This window comes from Eublepharis macularius, chromosome 4 (assembly GCF_028583425.1).
Source record: "Eublepharis macularius isolate TG4126 chromosome 4, MPM_Emac_v1.0, whole genome shotgun sequence".
Lineage (NCBI taxonomy): Eukaryota > Metazoa > Chordata > Lepidosauria > Squamata > Eublepharidae > Eublepharis > Eublepharis macularius.
In genome coordinates, this window is record NC_072793.1 from 181791343 (window position 1) to 181816260 (window position 24918).

At 46.4% G+C, this 24918-nt stretch overlaps 1 protein-coding gene across 1 annotated transcript; it reads right to left on the reverse strand.

The window, feature by feature from the left end:
• Positions 1–24918, reverse strand: LOC129327985 (uncharacterized). Its single transcript, XM_054976729.1, is given in 14 exon segments — positions 1–1220; positions 3075–3161; positions 3708–3992; positions 5307–5582; positions 6617–6889; positions 9552–9747; positions 12194–12258; positions 13352–13387; positions 14035–14124; positions 15561–15845; positions 17115–17237; positions 17240–17386; positions 17655–17948; positions 24839–24918. Coding segments are annotated over 14 exon segments (2265 nt in total). The 5' UTR covers positions 24912–24918; the 3' UTR covers positions 1–1185.

A 24918-nucleotide genomic window follows, 5' to 3' on the forward strand; every position in this document is an offset into this window, starting at 1 on the left:
GCTAACTCCTCTGGATCTATGAACATGGGCAGTTGTTTAATTTGCCCATTTGCAGGGGAGGGCACCTGCAGAAGACCCCATTCAGAAGAGCAAGCTGCCATAGTGAGAGAGGGAAAGAGGCGTTACTGCAGATACGAGGTGCCTAGGCCATGGAGTTTTGTAAGTGATAACCAATACCTTAAATCATGCCTGGTAATTAATGGGGAGCCAATGTAGGGAGTATAGAATGCAAATAACATGGATGCTCTGCCTAGCTCCCAAGAGCAACTGAGTTGCGGCATTCTGCACCAACTGGAGTCTTTGAATTTACTTTAAGGAAGACTTACGTAGAATATGTTACAATAGAATCATAGAGTTGGAAGGGACCTCTAGGGTCATCTAGTCCAGCCCCCCGCAAAATGCAGTATATTCACACCTCACCCCCGACACTCCCAGTGACCCCTGCTCCATGCCCAGAAGATGACAAAAAACCTCCAGAATCCCTGGCCAAGCTGGCCTAGAGAAAATGTTCCTCTTGCATTGCTACATTTTGTAATCCGCTTTGAGTCATAGCAAAAAAGTAGACTATTAATAAAGCAAATAAATAAAGATATGCAAGACAGTAAGAAGATACTTGGTGACAGGATGCTTGGTGAGATCTCAATCCAGGCATGATCAAAGGATGGCCAGCCACTGCCCCTTCCGCCTCTGGCCACTGAGAGGGAAGACAGAACCAAACAGCTGCTGGAAACTGCAATCTTCATCAAAGGCAGGGAAAGAGAGCTGCTCAGCCTCTTTTCCACTCAGGATCTCCCCTGCCTCTAGAGGAGTACACACCTCCCCACCTAAGCTAAGGTGTTATACAGTCTGAGGGTGTCTCCTATTTCCCCCAAGATCCTTCCAGTGATTGCTGTCCCACCTCCTTTTTGCAGGGCAGGTGGGAAAGGATTATGCACGGGCCAGACCTGTATTGTGTTATCCATTCCCTAGCTGAGCATTTATCTCCTGGCGTAGCCCCTGCACCCACTGATTGCTCACTGCCTTTTTCAGGCCTCTCAATGGAGCCGTGCTTGTTCAAAGACGGTCTGACAGCTCTTTTCTTGCTTTCCAGGAAGATCACTCCGTTCAGGTGGTGTCCACGATGCTGGAAGCAGCTCATTGTCAGCCTTGGGACCAGAGGAACACTCATGAAGCTGCCCCAAGAGGTCACTCGCTCGATGCCGCACTGTCTCGCCGTCCCTCTACAGAGACAGAATCAGAAAGTCAAAAATCTAAGGTGACGCCCGGCACAATGGTGCAGTCTCATTTCTGCAACGAACTCCTGGAATTGATTCCTAGCAGACATGTTTGGGAGACAGGATATTTTTCTCATGTCTGCTGTGGGTACCCAAAAAGATATTCATTTATCCCTTTGAGATTGCTCTCTGGGAACATCCATTTCTTTCTTCTTCTTTTTTTTAATAAACTTTTTATTAACTTTAAAAAAACAACATACAATGCGTAAACAGGAAAACAAATGACACAATATTAAAGTCAACTATAATACAAGAAAAAACAGATAGCTTATAATATACTACCAGTTTTCAAATATAATATTAACAAAGGAAAAAGAAAATTTGCTTAGAGAATTGCAATATACCTAAGCAGAGAGGGAGGTTCTTTACAGTTTGTATGAAACCAAACATATTGCTCAGAAACACCATGAGACAAACAATAAGTGCTTTGGAGGGTGTATATCATTGGTTAATAAGTAGTCAAAGAAAGGGAGCCATTTTGTCATAAAATCAGTTTCTTTTGGAAAATGCTGAGATATATAAATAGAATCATAAACTTTCTCCTGGATATAATAATCCCAGACTCTGGAAAACCAACTGTCGATAGATGGGATCTTGGGGGACTTCCAGTTAGCTGCCAAAAGGAATTTTCCGACCATTAGGAGGTCATTAATTAATTCTTTCCTAATGCTTGGGATATCTATGTTGTCCCATTGATTTAGAAAAATTAGCTTAATATCAAAGGGTATTTCATAACCTGTTATTTCTTTTATATTCTTTAAAATCTCTATCCAATAGTTTTTAACTAGGGGACAATTCCACCAGCAATGATCGAAAGAACCTATCAAATTACATCTTTTCCAACAATAAGGTGACTGAGTTTGTGAAAATAATGAGAGTCTCTTTGGTGTTAAATAACATCTGTGGATAATTTTATAAGCTTGAATTCTGTTGTTTATTATGCGAGAATCTCTTATATTAGAAGACCAAATTTTTTCCCATTGGTCTGGGGGAATTACAGATCCACAATCGGTTTGCCAGTCTAGCTGATATTTCTGAGGTTTTAATTCAAAGGTATTAAGAAGCAAATTATAAAGTTTGGATATCAAACCTTTTTGTGTCCAATCTGTTTGATTTAAGAGCTGTTCAAATTCTGTCATAGGGTTACTAAGGATTTGTTTAATTCCAATTTGATACATCATGTGAGAAAGTTGAAGATAAGTAAACCATTGCATTTTTTGTTGTAATTTATGTTCTAAGTCTTGTTTACCTAAAAAACCTGTACTTGTGGATATATCAATTAAACGAGTTAAATTCTGTTGTTGCCAGAAAGACATAAAAGAATTAGATTGGCCTGGGGGAAACCATGTTTGTCCTAAAAAGGATGAAAACCGGGATAATTTTGGCAAAATCTTTTTTTTGTATTGAGACCATATGCTCAGTATATCCACTAAAAAAGGATTATTTATCAATTTGCATAAATGATCATTTTTAACATTCCATATTAAATTCTGTATTACAAGAGGTGCATAATTAGGATGTATCGTTGTAACCCAATTCAAAGAAGTTGGGGTTCGTAAAATCTGGACTACATTCAATAACCTGGTAGCTACTTGGTAGGGAACATCCATTTCAGTGTGGAATGACAGTATAAGGTATCCTGCCCTTGTTTGTGGGGTCTTTACCAGGAGGCACTGCCAGATTTGTGGGGGTCCCTCTGCCACTTCTCGAAAGCCTAAGCCACCTGCATGCTCAACAAAACTTTGCCACGGAACAGTATGCATGCACACAGCCCAGAAAACACATTTACAGTTGACTTACTGTTATATAGAAGGATCCCAATCACAACCAGGACAGCAGCAACAGCGAATCCCAAGAAGATTCCCCCAATGAGACCTATATTGGACGCTATGGCAAAAATTGGGGAAAAGAGCAAAATAATTTTTTATGCATCTTCAAGTTAGAGGCACCTAGAGTTAACCAAGCTAAAGGAAGGTGTGAGATATCCAAGGAATAGGAAGGCCTTTCTCATCATGGGATAGTTGTTAAAAGAAGTGACCGCAGGTTTTAAAACAGGCGGACAGGCATGCTGGCCACTGCATTGTCAAGGTGAGTGACTCCCCACAGGCCTTCCCAGAACACTTCTTTGAAAATGCTTTCAGTGACTGTACCTAGTAATTCTATTTTATCGCATGCTCAGAGAGCAATAAAAACTAAATATTTTAACTATGCGTATTTGTGGAGGTAAGTCGGTTCATCCAGTCCCATGTTAGCAGCAGCATCTCTTCCAACCCCCGCCCCCATTTTCAACTCTCTGGTCGTCACCCCCCCCCCCCCATTCAACTAAGGGAAATCTGAAAGTCTTAATTGTCAGAGAGTCTGAAAAGTTCCTTTCTTTGACTCATAATTCAGAGCCCAAATTCATCCCGAGCTTCCTCGGTGGCCACATCTCACCAGAATTGTCCCAGCCCAAGTTCAAGGGCTCTGGCAGGCCATCGTGTTCCACGTTGCACTGATAGCGATCTCTGTCCTCCGGGCTGATCTTGATACTGAGCCAGGTGTGGTAGGTGCCATCCGAGCAGGGCACGACACCCCCACGAAATGTCTCCTGCTCCAAAACCTCACCATCCTTCCTCCAGGTGGCACCGATCTCCTTTGGGTAGAAGCCGTACACTTGGCAGCTGAGAGTTTCCAGGCCATCGTAGTTTACCTTCCTCATCACCTTAACTATTGGGGGCTCTGTGGAAATTTTTATTTTTTAAAGACAGCGTCGCTCCATCAGCTGGTGGGATGGATGATCTAACACAGCAGGAAAGCATCGAACACATATCTCACCCGTCATGAAATTTGGTATCCAACACCCATCAAATCCCCAAGGGATGAAAACATTTCCTTACCTTTTAGAAGATTCTCACAGCCTCCCTAAGTATCTAGCATTAAAATTAAAAAAAATTGTGGCAGGGTATGAGCTTTTGTGAGCCACAGCTCAGTTCTTCAGATACGGATTCTTCAGCTGTGGCTCAAGAAAGCTCATACCCTGCCACATATTTCATTAGTCTTATAGGCGCTACTGGACTTTTGCTCTTTTCTACTGCTACAGACTAACATGGCTGCCCAACTTGATCTATCTCCACTGGAGGATCAGGCAGACTAGTAAGCATTGATTGTTGTTCCACCCTCCCTTCATGGTTTCCGTCTTTTTACTCCCCCTTCGCTTTTCTCTTCCTCTTCCCAGCATTTCCTTTATTTCTTTTTATTCCCCTTCTGCAATTCTTTTGCAAAGTGTGGCAGCCATTTTGGGGTTGGCGCCACCTCTGTGGCAGCCATTTTGGATTAATCTCATCATCGCCCCGTCTCAAAAGCTGCCTCCAGACTCAAAAAGTTTGTGGACCTTGACTCACAGCTCAATTCCTCACCAATTCAAGAGTGAGTAGCATTTGGTGACGGCGCTGTTCTTTTAGATGTATGCGTCTTAATGTTTGTATTCTACTATGCTGAGAGGGAAGGCAGCATGGTATAGACTGGTCTTGTCAGATTTCAGAAACTAAGCAGGGTCCGTCCTTGGTTGAGAGACCGCCAAGGAAGACCCTGCGGAGAAAAGCACTCACTGGCCTTGAAAGCCCCAGCAGGGGGTTGCCGTAAGTCAGTTGTGACTTGACAGCACTTTGCACACACACATTCTACTATGCTATTAGTTTTTAATGTTTGTATTTATATTATTTTAATAGTGTATTTTAATAGCATATTTTAATAGTGTATAAATCACCTGAAGCACTAAATATGTTGAAGGGTCAGAGAGAGAGAGAGAGAGAGAGAGAGAACGAACGAACGAACGAACGAACGAACGAACGAACGAACGAACGAAAGAAAGAAAGAAAGAAAGAAAGAAAGAAAGAAAGAAAGAAAGAAAGAAAGAAAGAAAGGAAGGAAGGAAGGAAGGAAGGAAGGAAGGAAGGAAGGAAGGAAGGAAGGAAGGAAGGAAGGAGTGGGGGGTATGTATAGAACAGTCCACTTGCCCCCAAGTTCCTCCCCATCCTAGTTTGCCCTCCTCACCTTTCCGCAACAGAGCGTCCCTCCCCAAGGCCAGGAATTTCTGCAGCAACGAAAGGCATTCCTCCTCCACAAAGTGTTTCCTGCTCTGAGCGATGAGGGGCTCCGACTCCCACCTCCGCTTGGTCACCTGGGCCTTGACATGGGTGGCTGTCCAGGTGAGAGTATCCCTGTCCAGGCTGACAAAGTCCTCCCCGTCGTAGCCGTACTGGTAATGCCCTCCTTTGCTCCCGTCTTTGCGCACCTCACAGCCGATCATGCGCTGCCAGGTGTGAGCCCCTGAAAGAGAACAAGGCAGCATGGTGTAGTGGTTAGAGAGTCAGACTGGGGTTTGAGAGACCCTGGATCAAATCCCAACCCTTCCATGGATTTGATGCAAAGGGGCATCACAGAGGAAGGGCATAGATAAGAATGTGTAGGATCAATGAATAATCAAGAAGCAGCTCAGGGAGTGATCCAAAGCCAAAACAAAGGAAATAGACGGATCTTCCACATTCCTACCTGTGCATCCACCACCAGATCACTGCTAATGGTTGTTAAAAACATCACAGCTATTATGTATATTATGTATATGAGATGTTAATTTTGCCATACACAACAGGCCAATCCTAGAATTTCAGGAAAAATGGAAAGTTTTTTTTTTATCATGTAGCTGAAAATTAAAAATAAATAAGAACAACTATTAGTAAAATATTAATAACAATAACAACATTCGATTTATATACGCCCTTCAGGACAACTTAAAACCCACTCAGAGTGGTTTACAAAGTGTGTTATTATTATCCTCACGACAATCACCCTGTTATTAGATTAGTGATGAAATTTATAATGTAAAATGTTGAATATAAATGTATCTTAATATAAGCCAGTATCATTGTATCTCATAGAAAGTGTTTCAAAAATGTAATGAAGGGGATAGTGGGGTAAAATACTTTGTGTTTTACATATTCTGTTACATATAAGAGAGCAAGAGTCCAGTAGCACTTATAAGACTAAGAACATTTGTGGTAGGGTTTGAGCTTTCGTAAGTCCAGCTCACTTATATCTGAAGAAGCGAGCTGTGACTTATACCCTACCACAAATTTTGTTAGTCTTATAGGTGCTACTGGACTCTTGCTCTTTTCTACTGCTACAGACAAACACGGCTACTCATCTTGTTACATCCAACTATCTTCGATCTACATAATCATGTTATATAATCCTTTCCCCCCTTTCTGTATCCCTTCTTTCTACTATTCTGTTTTCTAACATAACAACGGTTTTTAAAATCACAGCTGAATCCCCTTGCGGCATGGCTGAGGCCACTCACTCACCTCCGCTCTGGTTGTAGTGGCTTTGCACGGCCCCCAGGTCCCCCTTCATCCTCCGCTCAGACTTCTGGAGCCTCCGGGAGGTCAGGTCCCAGAACTGGGGGTCCACTTCATCCATCTTCCTCATCCAGGGCACTAGAGGCAGGACCCTCCGGGCGTGGCTGTCGTAGTGAGCAAAGAGCTGGTTGTCCACGTATCCCACGGCCAAGAACTGGGGCGGCCCCTGGTCGAAATCTGTCGCCAGCATGTAGAAGATGTACAGGGAGTGCAAAGAACCTGGAAGGAAATTTGGGGAGGGGGGTGTCAACAGGGTTCCAGACTGATTACAGATCTCTATCCTTCCCCCGCTTGGGGAGGTGCCGCTGCTGGACCGAACATAAGCCGGCTACCTCGGTCTTCAGTGCCCACGTTCCAGGCAACACTGCAGTATAGCTCTGTACAACCGCTAGAGGGAGGTTCCACGGCTTGTCTATATGCCCACAGGTCCTCTGCTCATTCTTTTCATGATTATGGCCCTGATGGGTCAGACCAAGAGAGGTCCATCCACTCCAGCATCCAAGCCATCACCAGTCAGAAAACTTGTGAAAAGTAGGGCACAATGCCTGCTGCCCTGCCTCAATTTCCTCACCCACCCAACCCTCAATCTGGCATTGAGAGGTCTATTGAACACCAAGTACATCACATCATGCATGAAACAACCACCAAAAACTGCACATGGATACTCCTCTGAATTGCAGTGGCCCTTCAGGGACTCATATTTCCCAGCAGATGCGCTATACTGAGTCCCAGACATGCACTAGGCAGAGCTAGAGACTCAAGGTTGCCAGCTTTCTTTCTGGAAGATCTAATAAGCACATAAGAGCTGGCCTGGTTTACAGACTTTGAGCACGGCACAGAGGGGGAGAAAAGCCTGCCGAAAAATATTTCTGCAGCTTCACATATATAATATGCATCACACAATTAAAACATCAGTGTCATCTCCAAAGGGCCAAATTCCAGCCAACCAGCAGAATTTCCTTTTGGCATGCAACTTCGAAGAAGCAGAAGGCAGGGCTATGATTTTGTCTCGGCTATGCCTAGCTACTGCCAAATTCCGCTCACTGGAGCCATGAGGGTGGTGCTCTGTGCCCTGCCTGTCTGATGCCTGCAGCGCTCGGCGTCTCCTGTTGGTATCCAAGTGGCAGAGATGCTTCTGCAAGACCTGGGGGCACAAAGGAGGAAGTGACAGAAGATGTGAGCATCATTGCCACCCCTCCCCTACAGAAGGAGGGCTGCCGATGGCTTCCTTCTATTGGGAACAAATAACGAAAAAATCCAGTAGGAGGTACAGAGTTCAATGCAATGGTTATTGTTGTTAAAATGGAAATGTGGGTGGTGGTTGCATCATAAGGGTTTCAGGGTGGCGTGTCTTCAGTTTGGAGAGAAGATAATAATAAAGAAGCCAACCTCCGTTAAACAGCAAACCAACAGTGGAAACCACACTGGAGGATCCAAATCAATAATTACCACACTAAAGTAAATATTTGTTCGTATATTCTGTGCTCAGTGAACCTTGTGTACACCAACAAAAATTATTAGCCTTGTGTGAACTAGCGAATATCATGCTGCATTTCCTTAGGTTCTATACCCAATTGATGAGACTTGTGTACGTCAAGGGTGGGGATTTGAGCTATTAAAAGGATTTAATAAATATTGATGGTTGTTGTGGGTTGGCATTGTTGTGGTCTTGGCATTGTAGTTCCTGACGTTTCGCCAGCAGCTGTGGCTGGCATCTTCAGAGGTGTAGCACCAAAAGACAGAGATCACCTCAGTGTCACGTCAGGAACTACAATGCCAAGACCACGGCAATACAGCCCGGAAAACCCACAACAACCATCGTTCTCCGGCCGTGAAAGCCTTCAACAATACATCGATTTAATAAATATTCATTTTGGAGCTGTCACTGTTATAGCTGTGTTAAAATTGTCTTTGTGAAAATTATTAGGATGTGTATTATTCACTGTATGGAATGTAAATTACTGTTCTGTATTTTGGAATAGATTGTTTAATATTTATATTGAGGTTCACTGAGCACAGAATATACGAACAAATATTTAGTGTGGTGATTATTGATTTGGGCTAACCAGCAGAATTATGGCTGGCTTCATTAGAGGGGCTTCCACTCAGGGGCCAGAGTGTTAGAATCCAAACTTAGATTTTGCTCCTTGCAAAATTCTGCCCATTAGGCAGATTTTTTCCCTAATATCCCCAGAACACAAGGAGGACTAGAAACTTGTTATGCCTGCTCATATTTTCCCATCATGCACCTGTAAACAATGGTCAAGCATGCTAATTTATGGCCCATCCTGTTGCTTGCACTGACTTCCTCAATGTAATCTGTTTTGAGTCCCCAGAAGAAAGGCAGACTACAAATAATGTAAACAACAAATTAAGCTTTGCAGACGCTCGAGCCCCAGTAGCATTGACAGCCCCCCACCCTAAAGCTACTCGACATCTCCTCTTAAGGGCTCAACATGGAAAAGGACCCCCAAGCCCAGGCTGACTTTTGCAGGGACAGGGCAAGAACACCCGCAGATAAACGCTGCAGAGGTTAATGGGGACCTTACGGGCGGAAAGGCGGCCTAGAAATGTTTTAAATAAATAAATAAATGCAAACAATACTCAGTGGGGCAACAACATGCAGCAGACGCAAGCAGAGAGAGACACGTGTGTGCTTTGCAAACAGTGCAGCGTGACGTTCTCTGGGCTAACACGGGATCTGGCTCCAGGCCCGAGAAGGATCCTGCTCGACCTCAAGGGCTTTGCTAGGAGAGGTCTGAGCACCCATCCCAGAAGAGTACCCCAAACATGCCCCGCCGCGGGCTCCGCTTCTGGCTCCCGTGGAGGCAGCTTGGGCCAGGTTCGAATCCTACCCTCCGCTGCAAACAGGAAGACTCACCGCAGCAGCCCCCCAGCAGGAGGAAGGCTGCCCCCAGGCCCGAGAGGCAGCCCCCGGCCCCAGCCAGCATCGTCTCGCCTGCTTCGGGGAGGAAGGGAGCAGGATCTCGCCCCAGGCTCCGCTGGGCCGCAGCCAGCTGCCAGAGGCAGTATTCGGCCAATCGGAAAAATCGGCGCGCAGCGGTTGCTAGGCAGATCTTGCCCGGGGCAGCTCAAAAGAATCTGCCCCAGCCTCGTCCTGGAATCCTTCCCGGGCCTGGAGGGGGACACCTGCGCACGTGTGAATGTGACGCCGGCCGACTCGCGTTCGTGGCAGGCCGCCTCCGGCTAGCGCAGCCCGGGGGAGAAAGTGAAAGCGGCCAGGAAGGGGCGCCTCGGGGCGGAGTCTTGCTCCAGCCCATAATAGTAGCTGAACTTAACCCCGTAAGGGGAGGATAAAGGGGTCGGTGCGGCTTCTCGCGAGGGGGAAAAAAGAACCGCCAGGGGATCTGCAGCAGGAGTTTGTTTCAGCGTAAAAGAACAGAAAACAGACCGCAGTTTGGGTCTCCAGATGAAACTGGCGTGGAATAAAATCGGAGAAGGGAAAGACAAAATGCCTGTAAAGTTAAGCAGCACTCATGAACAACCATCCCTCTGCCCTCCATACAAGAGCTCCTTCTGGAAGACATAAAGCTTCTTTACGCTGCGTCCCACTGCGGATCTATGGAGATCAGAGGTGGGGTGCTTTCACAGCCCGCTGTTTCACGTGTCGTACACACTTATCCTTTTCATTGCTGGGGACTTGAACCCGGGACCTTCTACATGCCAAGCAGATGCTCTGCCACTCGGCCACAGACCCCCTTCCTCAGGGAGGGCAATGAGATGCCTCCAGGCACCGCTCCCCAAAGACATGCAAGAAGGATCTTGCAAACGCCAGGATATCAATCAAGGGGTCCAGCGGGGCAGGAAGGCGCACAAGGCCACCAGGGGCAGAGCCCTCTCTCTGCTCTCATTTTCCGGATTCCTGGCCGAGAATTTTCTGTATGCCTTGGAAAAATCTGCAAAGCTGCAGATCTCAGCTTTGCAAGCTCTCTGGCTCTTACAATGAAGATTAACATTAAGCAAAAGCCGGCATTTAAAACCCCAGCTCAGCACAAAAACCCAGACCATAAAAACAAACCCGACTGTGTATTCCCATCCTCCATGTCTCCCTTATGAGCAAAGGAACAGCATCAATATTGCATCCTAGATTGGGGCCTCTTTGGGGCAGGGTTGAAACAGTCGCTATGCAGCCTGCTCCTTACACAGAGAGTATCACAACATGGCAATCAACAAACAAAGATACAAATCTCGAGGGCTTACTAAGAAGTGACTTAGCTACAATCAATGACCATTCAACGAAGTTTTTTGCATCAAAACAATAGATATCACCTGTATATATTGCAGTAATTTGCAAAATAGGTTATTTTGCCAATTTATATACAGGTGATATCTATTGTTTTGATACAAAAACTTTGTTGAAGGGTCATTAATTGTAGCTATGCAGACTGCTCTGGCAAAGGAAGGATCCTTTTCGGGGACAGATGCAGGGGAGAGCTTGTGGGGCCTCTGCTTTTCAGCCGCTCTCTGCCCCGTAGCTTCTGGTGCTGAAAGACATTCCAGCTTTCCCCTCGGAAGGCTGTGAGGTCCATTGGTCTTCTGGCAGGAAGAGAAAGTGAAGGTCTATTGACTAATCTGTCTGAAGAAGGGAGCTTTTGGTCTTTGAAGGTGCTATTGGATTCGAATCACACATTATCAACTGATCAGTTCCTCTGACCTGATTGCCAACAAATAGGAGGTGGTTGATTCAGAGAAATGGATTTATTCTTCCCTGTGCCGCATTCGCACAAGTTGTCTCCATCCAGTTACTGCCCAGAGCTATTGGGAAAAGGGAACTTGGTGTTTACTTTCCCTATATAAGCTGCCACCATTTATTTAAACTTGACCCGTTTGTCGTGACCGGAGTGTTTGAGTTTTGAGTGTGTCTTATTTTCCCCCCAGCCAACAACTTCACACCAGCCAGAGTTAAAACAGAATGAAGAATAACTTTTATTTATTAATTATATTTATTTATTAGATTTTTAGTCCGCCCTCCCCGCCGAGCGGGCTCAGGGCAGAGCACAACATTTTAATTTACATAAAGAACATAGGAGGGAATGATTTCAAAACACATAGATATATTGTGGTGACTATGTAACAGAACAGGGGTTAACAGCCAGCTATTGCCCAGCTTCTGCTTTTAAACAAATGTTTAAGCCAAGCCTGGAGCCTTTTTACCCAGTTGCCATCCTTGGAGGAGACCGACAATTCTGTCCCTACCTGAACTCCTGGCAGGGTCCCTTTCCTATGTGCTTTGGGAGAAGAGGTCACGTGGCATTCTCGCTTCAGTCTCTCTGGTTCTGAAGGCGCCACCAGTTGCACCTGACCAGAGTTGCAGGATGAGATTATCTGTGATGGATGGGTTGGGGGTGTGTGCCCCCTTTCACGGAGCCAACAGCTTCCCCTCTCTTCTCTTTGGTGTCTGCAGCCTGGTACCTCCTCCATGCACAAGAGAGCAGAAGGAACCCAGCCACAGCTCCCTGAAGAAGATCCATGCCCCACAAGGACTGCTGCCGGCCTCTAAGCCTGTTCGGACCGAGCATGCCCTGCCCGTTTTCCCCTGGTGGAACTGTCGGATCCTTGGTCGCTGGCTGCAAAGGAGAGAGCAGAGATGGAGTTCGGATTTGAATTCTGTGGAAGGAGACAGCCTGGCCTCTTCCCATCAGCTCCAAGTTGCTTTAGACCTTTTCAACACACCCCCAGAGGGCACGGCCATTGGCACTTGGCAGTGCACCACTGGGCTCCAAAATACAGAAAATTCTGTCCCACGGGAAGCAAAAGCCCCACATCCCAAAGAAGCTGTGTCCATTGTAACCTCAAGCTGCAGAGATTTTCTTCCCAGCGAGTGGGGAGAGCAGTCAGTGACCGCTTTGGAGGGTCATCGCCCAAGAAGGGAGAGCATCCCACAGCTAACAAGTCAGCATATGGGGGGGGGGCGGGGGCGGGGGCGGGGGCGGAAAGTGCTTGCAAACTTCTGCTTGAAAAGAAATGGGCCCATCATATAATCCCTCTACCCCAGCTGTGGTAGATTTTAAGGGCGGATGAGGGGAAGAGAGTAGGGCTCACAGGACTTGCAATCTTAAAAGGGGATTTACTTCTGAGGAGACCTGCTTAGACTACCCTGTGCAACGAGAAGATGTATACTCTGTCGAAGCCCTCCCCCTTCATCACAAAAGCACAACTTCTGAAGTGAGTGACTGGTCTTTCAGTGAGAAATGCACCCACCTCCCCGCCACCAATTCTGCAACTGAAAAGATTGGGCATGGCGTTAAAGGACCCAGTCCTGGTTGTGAAGATAGAAGAGCAAGTGCAAAGGGACAGTCAAGGGCTGAAGGAAAGCAGGGACGGTAGGCATAAAGATTGAAGGGGCGGGGGGAGAAGCTGAGGCTATGGGGGTGTTGCAAAGGAGGCCACAGCGACAGAGAGAGGGGTGTGTGATGACTGCAGGAGCATTGGTATGGGTTGGTGGCCTAGCAAATCAACTCAACCCTTGTTTCTCTCCTCTGCTGGCTTTCCCCAAAGTATTTCTTAGACTTCTTTCAAGGCATGATCTTGGCTGCAACTAAGGAGGGAGGGGGCAGCCACCTTCTGGAACTTTGGGGCCCACCAAACACCCCAGCATCCCCCTCCAACACGGCTGTCCTGTGTTAGAGCAACATTTCAGAAGAGGAGAAAGCCACTCACTTGCCGTTGCTCTGTAGCCTGCCTCCTGCTGTTGCCCTGTAGAGACCAAATCAGAAGGTCAGACATCACTGGGGGCTCCTCAGTAGACCACTCAACCCCAATCCCCACGCCAGACTGAAGCCGTGCCCTCCGGCTTTCTCCTGCTCCTTCTGTCTTCCAGGACATGAGACTCCAGTGAGAAACTCTTCCAGTTTTCCAACCCACAGATCCCAAAATCTCAGCGTTGTTTTAGCTCTGTATCATTTTTCTGCTTGTTTTAAAAAAATTCTTGCTATCAATACCCTACAAGACGCTCTGGAAAAGTCAATAATGCTAGGAAAAGTTGGAGGCAGTAGGGGAAAAGGATCCAAAATGAGATGGCGTGACCCAATAAAAGAGGCCACAGCAAGATCTGAGCGAGGCTGTTAATGATAGGACGTTTTGGAGGTCTTTCATTCATAGGGCCATTATAGGTCGGAAACAACTTGATGGCACACAACACAAACGTTGCATTGTTTATTGGATGTTCCATCTGAAGATCTTATTGACTTACACTACATAATCCACCTTGAGTCTCAGAGCAAACTATAAATAACATAAATAAATAAAATGCCATTCTGCCAAGCAGACCTCGCGGGCACTCCTGCTTTGGGGCCATCAGTCCCCTTGGCTAGAACACCCGTGGCCAAAAAAAGTTAACTTACTCAGGTAGAAGATGACTCCAGCCACCAGCAGGAAGACAGCTGTGGCCCCCAAAAGTACTCCCAAAATTACGAACCACATATGGGAGGAATCTGCAATAAGGAAGCACAGAAAGCAATTGGGTAACCAATTAGATATATGGATCTATAGGAATCGAGCTGGTATATTCCTCCAACAAGCTCAGGGTGTAGAGTTCCTTCTCCCTCTCTCATTCTATCATTTCAACCCTGTGGGGCAAGGAAGTCTGACAGAGACTGGCCCAGGGTGTCCAGCAACCTTCATGGTATAGTGGTTTGAACTCTGGCTTCCCCTGCTTGTAGTGTGACATTCTTTCACTACACTGCCCTGGCTTTCACGTTTTAGACCCTGTTAGGAATTAACAGTAGCCACAACGCCCAGATTTTTTTCCCAGTCAATGCCCTGTTTAAGTACACATAGGATATTAATTGGAGAAAAAACTTACAGGGGAAAAAAACACAAAAGTTTTGTCTTATCTGTTGGAATAGGCGACTCAGCCTGCCTTGGACACTAGGGGGTGCTGCATGTCTCTTTGAATGTAATGTGTAAGTCTAGCAATCTGCCACTCTCTTGTCTAAGGTGGGAATGCCTACTGACTCCTCCTCTCTTGCCTCTGTGCCTCTTGGGAGATTTCACACCTTCCCTCATGGTCTTCCAGAGAGAAAGGATGTAAAGCCACCATGCTCCTTATGGAGCCCTTCTTTTGTCCACAAACCTGCACCTACAACCTCGCTGCCTAGTTTCAGGCCGTGGTATTAGACTAGGGAATGTAACTCTTTAGAATAGGATCTTTCCCTTGTTATTACCAGAAGATATTGCTATGGAGAAATCTGCTACAATAAACTGCAAGTTCTATCTTTCTATGAATTTTGTCTGAGGATTAATTAATGCACGTTTGTAACGGTTTAAATGCTTCTGACTAAATTGCTCTGCTATGTTACTCTGCTAAATTACTAAACTAAATATATAAAATACCATAATCTCTAACATTATCATGCAGGAAATAGAATGCAACTCGGGGAGGAGATTTATGTCAAGAAACTGGACAAGACTTGCAATGTGAAATGCTGGAGGAACTTTGGGAATTCCTGTTTTTATACTTGAAGAAGGATTTCTATTAGGGGAATGTGACGTCTTGCCTCCCACCACTGCCCAAAATTGCTCTGCAGGGCCTTCTTTGTGGTGTCCCAGTACTTGTGAACTCCCTCCTCGTGGAGGCTCCCAACAGAGCTCAGCATGACAGGCTAATGGGAAAGGTTCTAAGCAGAGCATTTGCAAGTCACCTCACCCAAAGCAAGGACCAGAAACTGGGAGCCCGAGTAGGATTAACCCACTCACCACCTATCTTTCCCAAACTACCTTCAACCACCCTCTAAGAGCACCCACATTTTTAACACAGGTCTTATCACCCACTTTTATCCCAAAACGTGAACAGGAGCCCAGTAGACGTTGCCCTTGTAGGCTGTCAGGCAGCCTGGCTATCCCTCCCTCCTTCTTTGTATCTTCTTACCAGATGCCCCCCAGGCCAAATCCAGAGGTTCAAGCAGGCCGGCATGCTCCACGTGGCACCGGTAATGATCCCTGTCTTTGGAGTGGATATTAATGCTGAGCCAGGCATGGTAGGTCCCATCTGAATTGGGGACAACCCCTCCACGAAAAACCTCCTGCTCCCACACCTTCCCGTCCTTCTGCCAGGTAGCATCGATCTCCTTGGGGTAGAAGCCATGGGTCCGGCAGATGAGAGTTTCCAGGCCATCATAGCCTGCCTTGCGTGCCACCGTCACCGCCGGGGGCTCTGTGGGAAAAGCAGTGTTGGCCCAGACATCCCTTCAAGCGCTAGGAGGTAAGCACACCGTGTTTGACTACCCCAAGGATCCATCAGGCAGACCAACCACATACTCTGGAAGAAAGAGGCTTCAAAGTATGGTTTATCCCAGGAGAGAAGGGAGCTGTTCCTGTTGGCACCAGAAGATAAAACTCGAGGCATGGGTTTAAACTACAGGAGGGGAGGTACTGGCTGGACGTTAGGAAAAATGGCTGGATGTTAGGAAAAACTTCACGTTAAGAATAATTCAGCAGTGGAATCGACTACCTAGGGATGTGGCGGGTTCCCCCTTGTTGGCAGTCTTCAAGGAGCAGCTGGACAAATCCTTGTCGGGGATACTTTAGGCTATTACTGCATTAGGCAGGGAGCTGGACTAGATGGTCTGTAAGGCTCCTTCCAGCTCTATGGTTCTTGGATTCTATGGTTTCAAAATGTTCAATTTATTGATTTACATCATTTATACCCCACTTTTATCCCTAATAGGGATCCAAAGCAGCTTACATTATTCTCTTCCATTTTAACCTCACAACTACCCTGTGAGGTAGGTTAGGCTGAGACAGTGTGACTGGCCCAAGGTCACCCAGCAAGCTTTCGTGGCAGAGATTTGAACCTGGGTCCCAGATCCTAATCCGACACTCCTTGGGACTTTACCAGGCCCCTATGGCTGGGTTAGGCCCAATCTTTGTCAATGGAAGATCATAAATGCATCTCTGAGCAATCTTATCTGTTCCATTCAACAAGAGAGAGGCCGGAGCTGTGACTTTCTAACAGCCTAGGGTACCACAAAGCTCTTTCCACAGCATTTCTTTTTTTAAAAAATCCATGATTGAACCACAGAGCCAAATGCCCTTAACTAAATAGGTCTTTTTTTCTTTTTTGTAAAACCTCTCCTACCTCCTGACTGAGATATAAAGGTTCAGGGTTCTCCATTCCTAGTTGTGTCTGATGAAGTGAGCTGTGGTTCACGAAAGCTCATACCCTACCAAGGGGAGTAGGTTCCCCTTGCTATCAGGACCAAACACTGGGGTGAGAGTCCAAAGTCCAGGTCCTGGCAGGAAGAGCAAAAGTAGGCTGCAGTTTTGCAATTGACAAAAAATACATCCCCATCTAAAGAGATGCCCACAGGCTCCGAAATTACTGAACAGCATCACTTGGGTCAATACGGCATGGATGGGTGCGGGGGACAGGCTGTGCTGAAGAATTTCTAAGACCAACTGCTTCCCACTCACCCCCACTCACCTATCCTTAGCAGAGACTCCTTTCCATGGTCCAAGAATTGCTGCAGCCACTCAATGCATTCCTTCTCCAGGTAGACCTTCAAGTGTCTGGAATACCACCGGTTGCTGTCCAGCTTCCTCTTGAAGAAGCTCTGGCCTCAGCCGCCGTCCAGGTGAGGGTCTCCTTATCTAGGCTGATGTAGTCCTTCCCGTCATAGCCATATTGCATAAACCCTCCTTTACGCCCGTCACTGCTGAGCTCGCAGCCGTACATGCGTTGCCAAGTGTGGAGCCCTAAAAGAAAGCCCCGAGGCAGGGTAGGACTTGGACACTATTGCAATAGGTGTGTACTCCGCTCTCTAGGTATGGAAGGAAAGCGTTGGTGCCCCCCCCCCCCGGCCCATTCTCTCCCCCCACCAGGGGAAGTCATGCACGAACATGTGCAATATTGTGTTACATGCAAAAAGCATCTGTCCTGAGCATTCCCCTTTCCCTCTCCCCATCTTCTACTCTTGGAGGGAATCTTGTTGGGGGGAATGGGTTCCTCCCCTCCTCTACTCACCCCCGCTCTGGTTGTAATGCTTCTGCAGGGTGATCAAATCCCCCCTGAACCGCAGCTCGGAGTTGAGGGCTCGCTGGGTGTTCGAGTCCCAGAAGTTGGCATGATCCTTCTCCACCTCCTCAATCCAGGCCACACGTGGCTGGGCTCTCTTAGTGTCACTGTTGTAGTGAGCAAAGAGCTGGTCATCCACATACCCCACGGCAATGAACTGGGGCAGCCCCGGGCTGGGCTCTGATAACAACGTGTAGAAAAATTGCAGGGAGTGCGAAAGGGAGGAGGAGGAAGAGGAGGTACCTACAAAGGAACAGAGAGGAGGAATATTTGCACAGCACCTTCCAAACCCAGCTCAGAGCCCCCCTCCTTCCCTGTGAGCCCCCCTCCCTCCAAGTCTCCTGGATTTTCGTAAATGATGCAAAACCAAACTATTCAAAAAAGGATTTTTACTCAAATGGGGCGGTTGTATTGTAGGGATGCTTTGCTAATGAGTTGCTTTGCTCTGATGCTTTGCTAATGAGTTAGGGACCATAGACTTCACCGCTATATTGCCTTACGTATTATCTGCTGCTTTAAATATGTCCTCCTATGTACCACCAGTGCTCCATGTTGTCTAATGCTAGTCCTAGAATTGATTATGTTCTGCTTCAGTATTTTTTCTACTCTGCAGTGAATTCTTGCGAATACTATGTCTTTTAAACTTGTATCTATTTATCTTATGGTATTGTTTATGGAAATATCCTTGATACTGATTGTACTAATCTCATGCTGTGTAATCCGCCTTGAGTCTCAGTGAGAAAGGCAGACTATAAAGGATATAAATAAAATAAAATAAAATAAATAAAATTAAAAAATGCTGGTGGAAGAAAGAAGGCCTGGATTACGTTTCTCCAGGTGAAGGATCCCTTTTTTGCATTCACCTACAAGAACAGGAATAGGCCTCCCACGGGGAATTGCTTTTTTATCCTCCAAGTGCACTATATTTCTATGTCTGTAATACCATTTCTTGCATTGTTTATGTTGTGTTTAATACTTATGCCTCGTTTCAGATTTCTGCAGCCCTACTCCAACAACATTGTTTATTAGACATCTCATCCTGATTTATGCGATGTCGGCAAAAGCCTGTTAACATAACCATCATTCAAGTTTAGGCTCCAACTACAGATTATGAGGAGGAAGAAATCAAAAACTTTTATGCAAGTGTGCAAGAAGAAATTGATCGTACACCGAAACAAGATATGCAAAAGTGGGAGATAAAGCAGAATCAAAATAGTTGGAAAATTTGGACTAGGATCACAAAATGAAGCAGGGGAGCGACTCAGAATTTTGTGAAGCCAACAACCAGTTCATTGCTAAAACAACCTTCAGGTAACCAAAAACACATTTTTATACGTGGAAATCACCAGGTGACCAATACAGGAACCAAATAGATTACATAATTGGAAGCAGAAGATGGAGAAGCTCTATTATCTCTGCTAAAACAAGACCAGGAGCTGATTGCAGTACAGATCATGAGTTGCTAACATCAAAAATTAGAATAAAGCTGAAGAGAAACACTAAAAGAATCATAGTGCCAAAATACAAATATATCATATCATATCATACTACTTTATAATTGAGTAAGCGTATTTCAGACAACTCATTTTATACCCTGGTGCACCACCAGAGGGTGCTGCTGTGGAGGGAAGCCCAGGCAAGGCACCATGCCCCTCCAGAAAATGTGCCATGGCAGGAAGGCCAGGACGGGATCGGGAGGGGAACAGGTGGAAATACTAGCCCCTCGCTTTCACCCAGCTGGTATTAGGAGTGGAACAGGTAGCAATGCCAATCCCCTACCTTAACACAACTAATATGAGGAGCGGAGAAGGTGGCAATGCCCACCCACCACCTTAACCCAGCTGGTATTATGAGTGGGGCAGGTGGCAATGCCCACCCCCCTTCAGCCATCTGGGATCAGGAGTGGAGCAGGTGGTAATGCCCACCCCCCACCTTCACCCAGCTGGTATTAGGAGCGGAGACGGTGGAAATGCCCACACCCAGCAATTCCCACCCCCCACATTAACCCAGCTAATATTAGGAGCAGAGCAGGTAGCAATGCCCAGCCTCACCTTCACCCAGCTGGTATTAGGAGCAGAGCAGGTGGCAGTGCCCATCCAGTGCCCAAACCCAGCTGGTATTAGGAATGGAGCAGTTGGTAAGGCCATCCACCACCTTAACCCAGCTAGTATTAGGAGCGGGGCAGGTGGCAATGCCCCTCGCCTCACCCAGCTGGTATTAGAAACAGAGCATGTGGCAATGCCCACCTACCACCTTAACCCAGCTGGTATTAGGAGCAGAGCAGGTGGCAATGCCCACCCACCCACTTAACCCAGCTGGTATTAGAAGCGGAGCAGGTGGCAATGCCTACCCCCAGCAATTCCTACCCCTGTCTTAATCCAGCTGGTATTAGGAGAGGAGCAGATGGGAATGCCCACCCCACTTAACCCAGCTGGTATTAGGAATTGAGCAGGTGGTAATGCTCACCCCCATTCACCCAGCTGAGATCAGCAATAGCAGATGGCAATGCCTGACTCACTTCACCCGGATGGGACCAGGAGGGGAGCAGGTGGCAATGCCCACCCCCACCATCACCCAGTTGGGATCAAGCAGGTGGCAATGCCAGCCCCATGCCTTCACTTGCCTGGTATAAGGTGCAGAGGAGGAGGCAATGCCATTCTTCCCTTCACCCAGCAGGGATAAGGAGCATGTCAGTCTATGGAAGACAGGATACGTTGGCGACTTCCAACCCTTGCAACAAGAAATCCAAGCTCTCTTGAGTAAATGGGTCTTTATTGAGATATCACAGGCTTCTTGATACATATGTCCATAGGTTACACAGAAGCAATTAAAGGCCTCTGGCTGTACACAGGTCTCTTGTTAAGAATGACGCACTGAGTAGAGGATACATTATATCAACCTGATCACATGTTCCCCCACTCCTCCGGCTCTCCCAGACGAACACAATCAGTAGAGGGACAGAAGGAGCTGTCCCAAGGCCGCTGTGGCGAGCCATCCCAGATAAGGGCTCGCCCGTCCTGGAATCTGGAAAGCGACAGGGAGCAGGTGCAAGAGGCTATTGCAACATATCATACGCTGAATAACGATATGGAGGGACAGTGGGCAACAGACCTGACAGCAGAGCAGGTGGCAATACTCACTCCCTTCAACCTACTGGAATAAGGCACTGAGCAGGTAGCCATAACCACCCCCCTTCACCCATCAATAATCAGTTGTGGCACAGGAGGCAATGCTCATTTCCCCTTCACCCACCTGCAATCAGGAGCGGAGCAGGTGGCAACGCCCCCCCCTTACCTGGCCTATATCAGGTGTCAAGCAAGTAGCAAAGCCCACCACCCCATCTTCACCCTACCAGAATCAGGCACTGAGCAGGCAACAATACCCGTCCCCCTACAACCTGCCAAAATCAGGAGTAGAGCTTCTGCCAACTGGGATCAGCAGCGGAGCAGGTGGCAATGCCTGCTTCCTGCCTTCACCTAGCTGGTATTAGAAGCGGAGCAGGTGGCAATGCCCACTCCCCCTTCGGCCAGCTTGGATCAGGAGTGGAGCAGGTGGCAATGCCCATCCCCCAGCGTAACCCGATTGGGATCAGGAGTGGTGCAGATGGCAATTCCTGCCCTGCACCTTCACCTGGGTGGGATCAGGCACAGACCAGGAGGCAATGCCCTTCTTCCCTTCACCCAGCTGGGATAAGGAGCAGAGCAGGTGGCAATGCTCACTCCCTTCAACCTACTGGAATAAGGCACTGAGCAGGTGGCCATAACCACCCCCTTCACCCATTTCCCCTTCACCTACCTTCGATCAGGAGCGGAGCAGGTGGCAATGCCCCCCCTTTACCCGTCCTGTATCAGGTGTGGAGCAGGTAGCAAAGCCCACCCACCCCTTCATGTGGCCAAGATCACGTGTGGAGCAGGTAGCAATGCCCACCCCCCTCCTTCACCAGCCAGGATAAGTGACAGAGGAGGAGGGAATGCCTGCCTATCTGCCCTCCCCTTTCTAGAGCCTGTTGTATTTTTCCCACAATGGGCTTTGTTGCTACTAAGCCATAAAAGCCAAACCGCATTCCTCATGACTCACTTTTTATTCCTGCACATGTGCAGTGGAGCCTAGAACCCATGGGATGGAATTAACTGAAAGCTTTTTGAGAGTGTTTTCCGAGGGAAACAGTTGGTATCTGTAACTGTGAGAGGAGAGAGTTATTCTGTGAGTGAAGGGATGGCGGAAGAGCTCTGTTTCACTTTGGGGTGGAAATCAACCCCAGTGACAAGTTGGGAAAATTAACTATTTGTGACTGAGTCCTTTTATAAGCATTTGAAAGTCCGTACTGAGCTGGATGAACCACAATAAATGAGGGTTGCTGAGGACGGAGAAGGCAGAAGCGAGGGTGCTACTGAACACCTGCCTGCAGTAGCCTGGGAAGGGTCCCTGCTCAGTCTGTGATGCTTATTCTCCCCTACCTGAAGAAGCCTGGCTGCAATGCTGAGGGCCCTAATATACATGAACATCTTCACAAAAAACATTGTATATAAAGAAATCTTTCAACGTTGACTGTTATGTTTCATGAAATATAAAGAAAATCTTACAACAGTTTGTTAGAGCCCGTTGTATTGTTTCACACAACAGGCATAGTTTCTAGTCTAAATAATATTCCTAAAGAATTTAAAGAACAGGTAAGGAACAGATTTGCAATGCTTAAGTTTGATTGATCATGAGCCAGAAGAACTATGGGCTGAAACCAGGTGGAAACAATGTACTGAAGAACTATACAAAAGAGACAGAAGGATGACAGATAGCTTTAATCAAGAAGCTTTTGATGAAGAATCAGAAATCCTAGAAAGCGAAGTAAAAACTGCACTCAAAGCAATTGGGATAAACAAAGCACCTGGAGTGGACGGAATACCAATAGAGCTATTTCAAGCTACAGAAATGAAGTCCATTAGAATCTTAAATAAATCTGTCAATAAATATGGAAAACAAAACAATGACCCACGAACTGGAAACAGTCTACATTCCAATTCCAAAAAAGGGGATGCCAAAGAGTGCAGCAACTTTCATACTATTGTGTTAATTTCCCTTGCAAGCAAAGTGATGTTCAAAATTCTACAGCAAAGACTCTCTTACCATATATGGAAAGAGAAATGTCAGATGTTCAAGTGGGATTCAGAAAAGGAAGAGGCACCAGAGATTACATTGCAATTTTACGATGGCAAATGGAGCATACCAGGGAATTTCAGAAGAAAATCAGCCTGTGTTTTACAGATCACAACAAAGCTTTTGACCGCATCAATCATGAAAAGCTATGGAGAGTTTTAAAAGAAATGGAGGTGCCACAACATCTGATTGTTTTGATGCACAACCTGTACTCTGGACAAGAGGTTACTGTCAGAACAGAATATGGGAAAACTGAATGGTTCCCAGTTGGCAAGGGTGTCAGACAAGGATGCATATTATCTCCCTACCTGTTCAACCTCTATATCATACGGAAAGCTGGATTAGATCTAGAAGAAGGTGGAGTGAAAATTGGTGGAACATTAACAGTTTGAGATATGCAGATGACACCACGTTACTGGCAGAAAATAGTTAAGATTTGAAACAACTAATGAGGAAGGTTGAAGGAGAAAACACCAAAGCAGGATTACAGCTGAACATCAAGAAGACAAAAACGATGACTACTGAGGAATTACACAATTTTAAAGATGACAATGAGGAAATTGAAATTGTCCAAGATTTTCTATTCATTGGCTCAATCATCAACCAAAAGGGAGACTGCAATGAAGAAATCAGAAGAAGATTGAGACTTGGAAGAGCAGCTGGGAGGGAGCTAGATAAGATCCTTAAAGATAAAGATGTCTCTGGGAACCAAGATCAAGACAATCCATTACTATGTATGGATGTGAAAGTTGGACGGTGAAGAAAGCTGACAAGAAGAAAATTGATTTATTTGAAATGTGAGTTCTGTGGATACCATGGACAGCCAAAAAGACAAACAAGTGGGTACTTGACCAAGTCAAGCCTGAATTCTCCCTAGAAGCTAAAATGACAAAACCAAGGAGGCTATCGTACTTTGGTCACATCATGAGAAGACAAGATTCTCTTGAAAAGTCAATAATGCTAGGAAAAGTGGAAGGCAACAGGAAACGAGATGGCTTGACTCAATAAAAGAAGCCATGCCCCCCAGTTTGCAGGATCTGAGTATGTCTAGGACATTTTGGTGGTCTTTCATTCATAGGGTCGCTATAGGTCGGAGGTGACTTGATGGCACATAACACACACACATATCCACTCTGAGTCCTAGATAAGTAACATAAATAAATACATCCAGTGTGCATTCCCTGTTTGAATTCAGCAACACTCTGCGAATAGGTGCCCACTTTTCAGAAAGCTGCCACTGACAGTGAGGAAGTTTATGATTTCAGAGCTCAAGATGTGTTCCCGTTGTTGCCAATCTCGAGAACATACATCAACTGACTGTAAGACCCATATAAAATGCCACGAGTGCAGCAGAAAACTGCTAATCCCTTTATATTCTGCATCATCATAACTGCACAACTATGTTCATAAAAAGAAAAGCTGCAAGAAAAGCTCACTTCCTACCCAAAATCAGCTCTTCACCCAGAGTGCAAAGGGGAGCCAGGCAAGCAGCTGGCAGAAGCCTACATGGCTTTTCTTGCCAATTGATACAGCAGTCCTGTGAGGTAGGCCAGGCTGAGAAGAAGTAAGTGACAGGCCCAACTCTGAATCTCTGTATTGGATTTCTGCGGGTTTAAAATCTCTGTGATTTTGCATTTATAGTCCTTTATGCAAAGCTTACTGAAGTGTCCTTGAAATTGACTGTACTGACTCACATGGGTAATCTGCCTTGAGTCTCAGTGTGAAAGGCGAACTATAAGAAAAGTAAATAATTAAATAAATCCTAGCCGTGCTTTAACCACTACACCACACTGCCAGGAGAAATTATTCCCATAGGGGACAAGGGAGCCTGCAATTGCGGGGAGGGCGGAATATAAATCAAATTAAATAAACAAACCAGATTCCAGAAGTTGCATTGCAATTCTCTTTGGAAAGCGAAGCAAACTCATGCTGACAAATTGCACGGCAGGCCAGCCCCTGGGCGAGGTGCAAGTTCTACTCACCCTCCCGGAGGAAGGTGGCGGCAGCGGCAGCCGCCGCCCCCACCACCAAAAAGCGACCCCAGGGCAGCCCCATCGTAGAC